General features: G+C 27.2%; 2 protein-coding genes across 2 annotated transcripts; one reads left to right on the forward strand and one right to left on the reverse strand.

Moving 5' to 3' along the window:
• Positions 1-7,728: 7,728 nt before the first annotated feature.
• OCT59_009647 (uncharacterized protein) lies at positions 7,729-9,373 on the reverse strand (the record flags this gene model as incomplete). The annotated part of the gene is made up of 6 exons (XM_066133724.1): positions 7,729-7,950; positions 8,027-8,398; positions 8,457-8,627; positions 8,685-8,857; positions 8,939-9,044; positions 9,350-9,373. 6 exons carry the CDS (start codon positions 9,371-9,373, stop codon positions 7,729-7,731), a joined length of 1,068 nt encoding a protein of 355 aa, XP_066000138.1.
• A 3,352-nt stretch (positions 9,374-12,725) lies between these two features.
• On the forward strand, positions 12,726-13,126 carry OCT59_009648 (uncharacterized protein; the record flags this gene model as incomplete). Its single annotated transcript, XM_066133725.1, has 2 exons — positions 12,726-12,839; positions 12,902-13,126. The coding sequence occupies 2 exons, from the start codon at positions 12,726-12,728 to the stop codon at positions 13,124-13,126; spliced, it is 339 nt and encodes a 112-aa protein (XP_066000139.1).
• Positions 13,127-14,291: the final 1,165 nt, after the last annotated feature.

The following is a 14,291-nucleotide window of genomic DNA, read 5'->3' on the forward strand; positions in this document are numbered from 1 at the left end:
TGATGTAGTTACGATATCAAATAAAATTGTAATATTAATTCAATGTTAATACGACATCACTACGATGTGGCTACGATATCAAATAGATGTAAAATATTTTTAATATTTTTGCAATATTAATTCGATGTTAATATGATATCACTACGATATAGCTACGATGTGGTTACGATATCAAATAAAATGTCAAATATTTTGCAATATTAATTCGATGTTAATATGATATCACTACGATGTGGTTATGATATCAAATAAAATGTCAAATATTTTGTAATATTAATTCAATGTTAATACGACATCACTACGATGTGGTTACGATATCAAATAAAATGTCAAATATTTTTGCAATATTAATTCGATGTTAATATGATATCACTACGATGTGATTACGATATCAAATAAAATGTCAAATATTTTGTCAATGTTAATACAATATCACTACGACATGATTACGATATCAAATAAATGTCAAATATTTTTGTAATATTAATTCAATGTTAATACGACATCACTACGATGTGGTTACGTGATAATATTTACATCGCATAATGATCGCAGCGATATCGCAGAGATATTGAACTAATCAATGTCGATTAAATACAGTTACGACTAACTTAACGACGTCAAATCTATTTTTTATCAAAATATCGTAATGATATCGTAATGATATCATTGCGATATCTAATCAATATCGATTGTAAACTCCAAGTTTCAGCAAAGTATTTAATAAGGCATATCTTAAAAAGTGCCATAAATTATTCATGAATAGGTAGTTTCGAAGTTTTGCATCCCAAAATAATTTCTTAAATATTCGATTTTAAGTAATCTACACATAAAAATAATTTGAAAAATACTTTATTGATTTTGTATCTTAAAAAGTTTCGTAAATTCTACGCAAGTAGGTAGTTTCAGTAATTTACGCTTTAAAAATTTGCATAAATACATGATTTTGTATAAGCTACACATAAAAATGTAGCTTAAAATATTTTGAATAAGTTTATATCTAAAAAAGTTGTGTAAAATTTACATAAATAGTTAGCTTCAGTATTATACACTTTAAAAATTTGCGTAAATATGTAATTTAAATAAACTGCATGTCAAAATACAGTTTAAAAATATTTTAAAAACTTTGTATCTGAAGAAAGTTGTGTAAAAATTTGCACAAATAGGTAATTTGGTAATACACTTTAAAAATTTGCACAAATACACGATACTAAAATCATATAAAATAAATACAAAGGTTTAAGCATGTCTTTATTCTAAGATAAATATAAAATATAATGTTAATAATTAAAAAAAAGAATAAATAGTGTAGTGGTTAGGTAACGAGACTTAATATATTAATAATTTATCTTGAGGTATTCAGTTCGACTCTTAGTGTAGGCAAAAAAAAAATAAATAAAAATATAATTAATATCAGTTTGACTCTTAGTGTAAGTAAAAAAAACAACAAAGTTGTAAGAAAATATCAGAAAAATACATGAGGGGTTATAAAAAGGAAAATTTCATTATTTTTACTGTTAAGGTAACTACATTATTTTTTACTACTAAAAAACTACGTCATTTTCAAAAATACACTATTTTATACTATTGAAAATTTCTCTAAAATTTTCACACTCATATATCGTCACGAGTGGTGTAGATTTGCGTAATTTTTCACACGTGTATTATTTTGTAAATCTACGCTTATTTTATCCTCCTGATGTCGATCATAAAAATGCATCGAAGGTTTTTCAAGGAAAACATCTTCAATTTTTAGATACGTTAAAAGACATCATGATAAGAAAAAAGAAGGTAAATGAGAAATCAGAGGAAGTAAGAGATGGATCAAGAAAAAAACAAAAGAGGTTATAGAAATTATTCTCCATTTCATTGGTATAGCTAGTCTATAATGTCATTAATAATGTTATTATAAATAAAAAAATGCATATTATATTCTCATGCTTTTTATTATAAACATGAATTTTATTTTTTCAATACATGATTTGTAGTAAATTTTTCATGAGCCATATTATTTTTTGGAAATTATTCCAACTATTACACAATCCATAAAGGATTAAGTTTCGCAAGAGAACTTTTCAAAATGAGTAATTTCGAAGTTAGCAAGAGATAAAAATACAGTCAAATCTCGATATAACAAACTCATGATATAATGAACTCTCGATTTACTGAACTTTTTTTTAAAAACCATTTATAATAAAAATTTTTGATATGAGTATAAAAAAGCTTGAGTCATGATATGATAGATTAAATAATTTTTATTCCATTTTTTTTGTCTTTCTTTTTTTCCTATCTTCTTTCAAAATGTCTACTGTTGAAATTATTAGTATGCGAAAAACACTCTGGTGCATTACTAGAAATGATAAATTTATTTTCAAAGTTACCACTGGAGTAGGCAATAATATTTTTGATCTTAAAGAAATTATTGCAGAAAAAATTTTTAATGTAAAGGTTATATATCTTATGCTTTGAAAAACTAATCTCAAAAATAATAGAAATATTTCTCTTGATGAAAGTTTGGATGAGAAATTAAAAAACGATACTGAAAAGGTTGAAAAAGTTTTTACTGATGACACAGGAGACAATATTCGAATTATAGTTAATACTGGTAAGCCTTTGCACCATATTGATTGGTCATAATGCATAACATGTCTGTTCCAGTAACTAACTATGCCTTTTTGGTCTCCTCACGAATGTAACGCTTAACTGACCTTTTTTTTGTTCTTTATCACGTGTCTTCAGATTTCATTTGCATAATCTTTATTGTTTCTGCACACTAATCTTATTACTCACAATTATTTTGTTTCCAGTCATATCAAAAGGAACCCTTTTATATGTATAAAAGTATAATAATGAAGGGAGCTTTCAGACAGATTTGAAGAATATTTGATGCATGACCAAAATGAATTTAGTTCCTTTTTGAAAAGAGTAGAGGCAAAAGGTCTAGTATACATTGATGCTTCTGATGAAAAACCAATGGTAATTATGTCATTAGGAGATATCAGTATCAAGAATTACTACAGAATCAGTACTCACCTTACATATATTAGAAAGGGAATAACTTGGTTACAAATAGAAGATCAAGCAATGGAAAAAAAAACTTTACTAGCGATAGAAAAGGCTCTCCACGAAAATATATGGACGCCTTTTTTAAAAATCTTCAACAAACAAATATTGCTTGATTCAAAAAAAAATACCAATAATTGAATTTGATGGAATTATCATTTGTGATGACAAGGTATTTTTAATTGAGTGTAAACATAATGTGTTAAAAGTAAGTATGACTTCATTTATTTTTATAAATATCCCATGAATTTGTTGGTTGACAAATTTGGCATTCTTAGAAATACATAGAAAGTTTTACCAAAAGATTAAGTGAATTTCCAAAAAAGCTTAAAATTGCAATAGAATCAGATCAAGAATTTTTACAATTATCAGGAAACCCTATAAAAAAAAATTTTACTTAAAATATATTTAAAATATATTTAATTTTCTTTAAAATATATTTAATTTTCTTTAAAATATACTTAATTTTCTTATTTTATACTTAAAATATACTGAAAATTGAATTTTCGCAAAATTTAAATTAAATTGTATTTAATATATACTTAAAATATATTTAATTTACATTTAAATTTTGCCCATTTCAGTATATTTTAAGGATATTTAAAATAAGAATATTTTAAGTATATTATTATATACTTAAATTATACTTAAATGATATTTAATTTTTGCCTATTTCAGTATATTTTAAGTATAAAATAAAATTTTAAATATATTTTAAGTATAAAATAAAATTTTAAGTATATTTTAAGTATATTTTAGCAAAAATATTTTTTATAGGGAAAATCATATGTTGGGGTTATTTGCGGCAAATTCCTTGAGGAATTTTCAAATACTAAAGGATTTATAGTTGTATATCCAAGTGGTGACCGTTACAGAGTAGAAATTCCTGGAGAATTATCTAAAACACGGAAATTGTAACGATTATATATTATAATCTAGTTACTTTTTTATGTTACTTTTCCATTTGGTTACTATTTTCAAGCCATGTAAATTCTTTCTTTAATGTTTCAAGTTGGTTCATATCAAATAATTCTTGTTGATGTAAATTTAATATAATATACTGTAAGGTGGATAAATGTAAATTTAACATAATATACTGTAAGATGGATAGATGAATTATTAATTAGAGCATAAAAAAAATTATTCAGATTAATGATCAAAGTTGCTTTATATTAATGGAAACCTATAGGACTTGTATATTGTATGTAAAAGGTATTTATCAATAAATCTTAATAAAAAATTATTATTGACTGCATCCGGCTTGTGTTTTTTAATGTAAGATGAAAAAATTTATTTACTGTTAAGAAATAATCAGCCGTAAGGCACTTGTATATTAGCGTATACACGGGAAGCTATTATTGTATTAATAAAATTTTTATTTTCTTTTGTATAACTCTGATTATGAATTTTATTCACATTTTATTTATGCCAACAAACAAACTTTTGAATATTCAACGTGATGCTGGCTATGCCACGAGACTTAGGAACCTGCCATAATAAATTTGGCAGAATTTCATCTGAATTCAATGCCTCTATTGAAGCTCACTGCGAATAAATATCATCTAAATAAATCCGGATCAAATCTGCTAGATTCATGAGAGAGTTCATTTACAGTAAACATGGGTAACGAAACCGAAACTTCCCGAAACTCTGTCGGTTTCGGTATATACGAAATAGAGTTTCAGAAATGCATATATTTTTCCGATTCCCGAATCCCGACCCGAAACTGAAATATGCCCAAAATTTTTATTAGTTTTCCTTACAGTAAATCTTAAATAAAGGTATCAAGTTCAATTTCTAATAGTTTGTTCACTATTAAATTATTCCTAACATTAAAATCCAAATTAACTATATAACTATTAGGGTAGAATTTGTTCACTCCATTATATTCCTCAATCCTCACATAGCGTCGGGTATTACGAATTTCTTGATGATTATTGAGCACGTGATTTCGTCAATATGACGTATGGCACAGTTGTTTAAGCAATTTAATTGGGTAATGCTGGTTTCGAGATATCGGGATAGGTTTCAGAATATCGGAAGTTGTTTCGAGTTTCGGTAGAAGTTTAGGTTACGGGTTGAGTTTTGATTCGTATATACCGAAACCCAAAACATTCGGAAATGCTCTTAGGAGTTTCGATACCCATGTTTAATTTACAGGTATGAATATCCGTGAATCAAAAAGAAAAAAAAATATTTGGTTATTAATAATAAAATAAAAAAAATTATTTTTGGGGGATGGACTTATTAGATTCAACCTTGATTTGTACATCGTTGGGGAGAATCCGATAAGAAGAAATCTGCAAATTATTCGCATATCTGTGGATAAACCTAAAAAAAATTTTTTCACTACACATTTTTTTTTAAAATTTAACAATTCGAATTCAAAAGAATCTCGGTTATTATTACTAAATTTTGATAGGTTAAAGAAAAAGAATTTTGCAAAGTTGTATGAGAGAATATTTAATTCAAAGTTAGCATAATCATATGATGTAATAAAATTTCCAGTTTTAGTTTTTGGATTTTTAAATATTTTTAAAGTATGGCAAATTAATCTTAAATATGTAAATTAATCAAAATAAATTATACTAGTGTTCATCTGTTGTCTACGACAACAGTTAATATGTAATTCCAGCCAGAATTAAAAGATCTGCAAAGAATTTCCTTTTTTGGAAATTTGAGCAACCCAATTTTTTTAATTTCTTTGAAAGTAACAGAAGACAAAATTTCCTTTTTTTGGAAATTTGCGTAACCGACAATTTCCTTTTATGGAATCCTGTGTAACCCAAAATTTCAGTTTTTCGCCAGAAATAAAATTTCCTTTTGGTCTTGTGTAACATTGGCGACAAATAGGAGTAGGAGTAGGGTTACACAATTCAAATGACTTATTTATATGGTTAATCTAAACATAACGCCCACCATCAGGAAATTATATAGTGCGAAAAGTTGCGCAAGTTTACACATCATAATATTTCGTAAGCTTCCAGACCCGCCGCAAGTTTGCGTAAGCGTAATATTTTGTAACTTTTTAAAATATTTCGAAATATTACGATATGCAAAGCTTCGTAATTTTACGATTTGTAATATTCCGTAATTTTGCGGTTCGCAATATTTCGTAATTTTACATAATATTTCGTAAGTTTTCAGACCCGCCGCAAGTTTGCGTAAGCGTAATATTTTGTAACTTTTTAAAATATTTCGAAATATTACTGTATGCAAGGCTTCGTAATTTTACGATTCGTAATATTCCGTAATTTTACTGCGTAATACTTCGCAACTTTTTAAAATATTTCGAAATTCTATGATGCGTAATGTTCCATAATTTGACGATTCGTAATATTCTGTGATTTTACACAACTTAATATTTCGTAATATTTCAAAATATTTCGATAAATAATACTTCATTTTCTGTACTATAAGTTTATATAATGTATGTTTTATTAGATATAATCATAAAAAATTACAAGTATTTATTAATATATACAGAATACATAAAAGTAAAAAAAGAAAGAGTAGAGTAACAATATTATTAGATGTAAAAAGAAGAGAAACAGCTATAGTAACGTTAGTATTAGATATAAAGATAAAAGAAATATTGTTATTATTGTTAGTATTAAGGTAAAAAGAGTTAAAGAAACAGTAAAAGGAGTAAAAGAAACATGGATATTATCGTTAGTATTAAAGTACAAGTAAAAAGAAATAAAGGAAACGTAGATAGTATTGTTAGTATTACGACATAAAGTAACAAAGAGGTAAAAAAAAAACGCGTTAATATTAAAATAATTAGTATTAATAAATAAATATTTCTATACCTGCAAAGTAATTGAAATAAAGAAATAAAGAGAAAGGAAAAAATAAACATGTTGTTAGTATTGTTAGTATCGTTAGTATTAAAGTACAAGTAAAAAGGAATAAAGGAAACATGGATATTATTGTTAGTATTACGATACAAAATAACAAAGAGGTAAAAAAAAATGAAAATAATTAGTATTAATAAACAAATATTTCTATACCTGCAAAGCAATAAATTATGAAATATATGTAAATATATTGTATATAATTAAAGAAATATAAATAGAAAGAAGAGACAAAAAAATTAAAAATATTGAACAAAAGAATAAAGAAATAAGAAACAAAAATAAATAAGACAAAAACGCGTGCGTGATTAAATGATTAAATGATTAAATCGCATGCAAGGATCAGCCTAATTTTGATTGGCCAGAAAATACGATATCGTAAAATTACGGAAATCCGCATTTTAAAAAATCACAGAAATTGTATATGCACAATTACTAAATATTATCCCCTCGTGATAAATTAAAAATTATCAACACAAATTCAACACAAATTTAACAAATTTAACGAAATTTGGCCAAAATTAACAAATTTTTACCAGAATTATCAACACAAATTGAACACAAATTGAACACAAATTTCAGCCACGATTTATTTATGTCACACCCGTGTTGTTAAGAATTAATAACCATTTTATTTATTAAAACTATATTAATTATGGTAAAAAAAATGCTATTACGTGTGATATATATAAAAAATAATATTTATTTTTTATGCAACCCATAATTCTCTAATAAACTATTTACATACCGACCTTCCTCCTCCGTGTTATAAGAGTCAATAGAAAGTATATCATCGTCAGCTATGCCATCATTGGCCGCACCATCGTTCGGCCGCACCATCGTTGGCCGCACCATCGTTGGCCGCATCATCGTTAGCCGCACCATCGTTAGGCCTACCATCGTTAGTCACACCATTATCAGCCGCACCTGCTCTATCGTCAGCTGCTCTATCACCACCATCGTCTACATCATTACCATCATGAGAATCATCGTCCGAATGTGTAAATTTATCCCTATTTTCCAACTTTTGCTAAAAATCAATAAATAAATAAATAAACTGTAATTCAAATAATTCACATTTTGCAAATTGTAAATTAAAAACTTACTAAGTTGTTGATTATCTTCGACTTCATTATACTTTCGCTCATTTGAATGTTTTGATTATTAGGATTTAAGTACGTTTCACATATGCTAATCGCATACGCTATTTGTGTTTTTGAGGGATTTTTATTTTCTTTTCGCAACTTATCAATTATCAGCGACATATATGTCGTAGGTTGCCCATCTTTAACCTTTTTAAATAGGTTGTTGTAACATCTTTTCACCTCTGCCTTACTCTTCCATTCCTGAATCTTTGACGGACTAGCCTGAGTGTTAATAGACGGTAATTTATGCCCAGTCGCTTCGAAAACAGAATACATAACGTCTTTAACTCTAGACGTGAACGTCCCTCGTATGCTTCTATGTTGTTGTACTAACTATTAAAAAAAAATGTTAGTATGAAATTTAATAAAATTCATAATTGCTTTAACTTACAGTCGGGGCAATTTTTTTTTCGAAAAAAATAATCCATTGATTTTTTTTGAACTGGCGCATAAATTCCGGATTTTCGTCTTTTAAATATTTTTCGGTAGCGAGTTTGTACTCGTCTTGCGAAGGATAAACAAAATTTTCAAATAAAATTTTCGACACCTTCTTAACGAGCTCCTAATCAAACGAGGTTAGCATTTCAGGTTTACATTAAATAATATTCATCTTTATTACCTTTACATACTCCGGATCTATTGTATTATTATTATTTTTGTTATTATCGTTGAGCTTTTTTTCTATGCTCGAGAGACGGGTTTCGAGATTTTTTTGTCCGGTGATAAGAACTTCAAGCTTAGAAATTATCTGCGAATTGGTTCTTAATAGTTTTTCTATTGTTTTTTTATTAACTTTAACAATAAAATATAATTTAACTATATATTATATAATTTCTTTTATAAAGAATATGATACATATTATGTCATATATACCATCAACACTATCATCGGATATTCTCACTCGCTTCTCAGCTTCGCTACCCTCAGTACTACGTTTTGAAAATCTTTCATTATCGTCAATTCTTCGTTTCTCGCCACGCTTTGTAGCCGTTATGATAATAAATTTGAAACGAAAATATGAGAAAAAGGAGGAAATATATGAGAAAAAAGAGGAAATATATGAGAAAAAGGTGAACTAGAAAATTCGAAAAGGATGAGGAAAAAGGGGGAAATACATGAATCAGAAATTCAGAAAAAGGAGGCAAGCTGTCATAAGGTAATTTCCGCCATTCTATACTAAAAAAGAAAAAAAACTTGCGAAATATTGCGAAAAATGGATGAACTAATGCGAAATATTACGAAAAATGAATGTACTAATGCAAAAATTTTGCATCGTGATATTACGAAAAAATATTGTAACACTTTCATAAGAGAACTTTAAAAAAAAACTCTCGTAAAAGCACATACATAGTACAATCGAAATATTAATCAAATCCAATTTATAAAAAAATAACATGTTACACATGTTGGGGCTTTTATGCATGGAAAAAAAAAGTTGCAGCCAGTGAACTCATTTGGCTGATCAGATTGATAGCGCTTATAACCTGATTATCGCATAAATTTGTGGCTGATCATCCGTCCATTATTGTAAAAGTGATTTGCCGTGTTAAGCCAATAAATTTGCGGCTGATTATCAGATGATTAGCCGGCCATCCGAATTCTTACAGCCCGTTACAGCAAATTCAAAATATGCGAAACACTCAGCACTTTTGCTGTCAGATTCACTTGGCAGGTTGCCGGCAAATTGAAATAGTAAATAAAATAATAAACAATATTTATATGGTACATCATAGACTTGTTACATTTATTTTTAGATTTGCCAACCCACGAACTCGGCAAGTTCCCGACAGCAAAATTGCTGAGTGTTTCGCATATTTTAAATTTTGCTATAATGCGTAAAATTGCGAATGATTCCGCGATATTAGCCACCAGATTCTTACAGCCAGTTCCATTCATTAATGCGTAAATTTGCGTAGTCGTGTCTATTCAAATAACTCAATCAATTGTAATCCATTCAATTAATTCATTAAATTTTTACAATGAATTTGCAATATAATTTTATTAGCACACATAATCTCATATAAATTAAATAGTGAATTGATACTTTTCATCAAATTTGACGCGTTAATTTAGTAACATGAGTTTCAAATGCCCCCTTTGTATGCGAATATTCAGTCAACGCTTTGCATATACTCAACACGCCCAAAAATGCTTAAAAAATGTAGAAGTAGAAGTAGAAGATGATGATGATAATAATGATAGTGAAAAATATAGCAGTGAAATGGATACAAGAAGTAATCTAAGTAGTGAATATGAAAATGATAAAGTTGAGGTAATTATGTTATTCCAGATTATTCTTTTTAAAGAAAAAGCTCAAATTATACTAACTCATTTTGGTTTATAATTTTAGGTGGATGATGATAATAATGTACAAAATATGTCATTTGACAGTATTGGAAGTGCAATATCAGAGATGAGCCTTGAAGATAGTAACTTTGAAAATATATTAGATTCATCTGAAGAGCCTGAAATTTTTGAAGAACCCAAAAATCTCAATACCAAAACTTGCACAGAATTTCCTAATGATGCTTATAAAGATCTAATGTTATTAGTAACGAAATATAAAATAAACAATAAAGGTGGTAATGAAATAATACGTTTTTTTAATAAACATTCAAATCTTACAGAATCACCATTACCAAAAAATATTGAACAGGGACGAGCATTTATGAATAATATGAAGTTTTCTAATTTAGAATTTAGTAAAGTTCTTATAACAAAACATAAGGATAAAGATTATTTTCTTTATTATCAAAACTTAATACAGTGCATCAAAAATATCTTAACTGTTCCTGACATAACACAAAATTTTGCGCTATCTTACGAAAACTATGAGGTAAATAGTAAATATTAGTTAATTCAATAATTTAAATAATATTTATTTTAATTTATTTATATTATTTTATAGTATAATAGAGAAAGTATTTACAGTGAACAAAACACTGGAAAATGGTGGAAAACTACGCAAGAATCCTTACCTACTGGTTCCAAATTATTATCAATTATTTTATATTCAGATGCAACAACTACAGATACATTAGGAAAAAGTCAATTGCATCCAATATATATTTCATTAGGCAATATTCCAATATGGCGTCGTAATAAACAGGATGCAAAGCAACTTTTGGGATATTTACCAATTTTAGAAGCTGCAAATAAAGATCTGGTTCGTGATACCTTTCATAAATCTTTACGTCATTTACTAGAACCAATTATTTTATTAAAAGATGGTATAGACCTTTTTATAAATAATGAAAATACCTGGTTTTATCCTAGAGTTTCAACTATTATTGCAGATTGGCCAGAAGCCGCAAGTTTTTGTTTAGTTTATAAATCCTCCAATTCAAGCCTTCCATGTCACTCCTGTTTAATTAAAAGGGACAATCTTGCAAATATAAACTTATCGGTTAATGATGTAATACTAAGAACTCATGATGAAATGCGTAAATATTTTGAAAATGATACACAAAAATCTGTTTGCATAGAATCTGTACCTAATTTTTTTTGGGATTTGCCGTAAGTATGCAAAAGTAGAAATAATTATAATAACATATATATATATTAATTATAAATATTTATATTATCAAGGAATATAAATATCTACTTGGCTACTGTTCCTGACAGAATGCATCATTTAGATTTGGGTTTATTTCGTTATCAAATTATCTTCACGTGCGATATCTTAAAATTGCAACATGTTAATGGTAATAAATTAGTTGAAGAAGTAGATCGCCGTCTAGCAGCAATTCCACGTTTTCCCGCCATTAAAATTTTTTTCCAATGGACTGCAGTCAATTGCAAGATTAACTGCTAATGAATATCGAAGTTTGATGAAAGTCATGATATTTGTTATTGATAATTTATATGATGAAAATAATAACGAAGTAGATAATTTTGTAAATAATGATGATCTTGTGAAATTGTACGAATATTGGAATGAAATGTATATTTTAAGTAGATATGAAGAATTTAGTGAAAGTGACTTGGAGAAATTTAATGTATGTATTAAAATTTTAGTAAAATCGAAAATTTAAATTAAATAAATTAAATTAACATTTAAATTTTAGGATGCAATACGTAGATGGGCGCGGATGTTTGTCAAGGCTTTTAAATTTGTTTCTCCTTCCAATTTGAAGTTGCCTAAATTGCATTCATGGGTTTATCACATTATTGACTCAATACGATCTTATGGCGCAATAAATGGCTATACCACAGAAACTTACGAAAGTCTCCACAAATATTTCGTTAAAATACCCTACCGAATTAGCAATAAAAAAGATGTCGAACCTCAGCTTTTACGAACTGTAAGTATTTGGAAATTTATTTATTGTATATATTTATTATATAACTTAAGATGGAAATTAAATTAATAGATAAAACGTCAAGCAATATCTATTAGAATGTCTCAACATTCAGTGAATCCGGCAAAAACACCTCGCACTTGTAAATTTTCTGCAAGACTCTTTGATTTCTCTTTACAAGATGCAAATACATTTTTTAATGAAAAAAAAAAATTCCGTAGACAATAAAATGCAGACCGGTTTTGCTAGATTTATAAGTTGTCTGGATTCATATCTAGATTTACTTGATGGGTTCACAATTATTGGTGAAACCCGAATAAACATATACGGATCGGTAACACTGGAAAATTGGTGCCATAATGCGTGCCACAAACAGGTATCATAATAAAGTATGGTTTAGCGACATAGCTATTTCAATGGATTCTGAAGAATCAAATGATTATATATCAGACAAAGGACTTTGTTATGGACAGGTATTTTTCCAATTTATGTAATAATTTATTATAAAGTATTAATAAATATTTATTATTTATAGGCCTTATTGTTAGCAGAAGTATTAACAGACCCACCGCTAAATCTCGCATTAATTCAATGGTACGATTTTAAATCTAAAAGGAACCCATATTTATATGGATGTCCTCACTTAAAATTGATAGAATTATATAACTTTGTAGCTATAGAGTCTATACATGGTGTCGTTCACATAGTACCCCGATTTGATAAACAAAATGAATATTTCGTAAATAAATATATTTTTTAGTCACTTGATATAGGAGTTTTGATTTTATTTTAATAAAATTATATCCTTAAAGAATTTATGGTCACGTTTCCCATATCATAAATAAAATGCAGATTTATTTATTTAATTATTAACAACGCGGGTGTGACATAAATAAATCGTGACTGAAATTTGTGTTCAATTTGTGTTCAATTTGTGTTGATAATTCTGGTAAAAAATTATTAATTTTGGCCAAATTTCGTTAAATTTGTTAAATTTGTGTTGAGTTTGTGTTGAATTTGTGTTGCGTAATTTTTATTTATCACAAGGGGATGATATTTAGTAATTGCATGTACGACGTACAAGATTTTTTTTTATGATTTTTTTAAGAAATGTACGCAAAATATTTAATCAGAATATAATTGTTTTATTTTTAAATATGATATATTGATGATTTTTTTTTAAAAAAAAAATTGATTTTTTTAAAATTCAATAGAATGTGCTAATAATAAATTGGTTTATTTTTAAATATAATATATTGATATTTATATTTAAATAACCAAAACATGTACATGATTTTTAATTATTTTTAATTGAAATCATGTACATGATTTTTAATTATTTTTAATTGAAATCAAACTAAGATTTTTTTTTTTAAAAAAAAATTAAAATAAATTAAGTGATTTATATTTATATTTAGAATCATGATATTTATATTTAGATAATCCATATCCGCATGAGATTTAATTAATATGTTTAATGATGAAAAGTCTAATAAATTAAATTTTAATTAAAACGAGAAATAAAATCAAACCAAAGAGGTATTGTTCAAATTTTATTTAAAGTGACATTTTACGACTTTCTTTCAAATTTTTACTCATCCCAAAATCAAATTATAAAAATCAAATCAAATCTAATAATGCCTCGCCAAACACGTCGTCGTTCCTATAACGTCCATTGGAACTGGGCTATGATGGACGAACTTGTCGACATACGCCGCGACAGAAACCGTGCCTACCATAATATTAATGGTAGAAGCCGCCAAGATTTTTGGGACTCTGTTGCCAATAGGTTCATATGACTAATATCTATAATTTCTTTAAGAAAGAATTTAAATTCAAATTAACCAATCCATTTAATTGAATCAGAATAAATAGAATATTTCGAACGAGGGTTTCCGGGCAACAGTGCAGCCAAAAGTGGAGGA

The sequence above is a fragment of the Rhizophagus irregularis genome, chromosome 17 (genome assembly GCF_026210795.1).
Source record: "Rhizophagus irregularis chromosome 17, complete sequence".
NCBI classification, from domain to species: Eukaryota; Fungi; Glomeromycota; class Glomeromycetes; order Glomerales; family Glomeraceae; genus Rhizophagus; species Rhizophagus irregularis.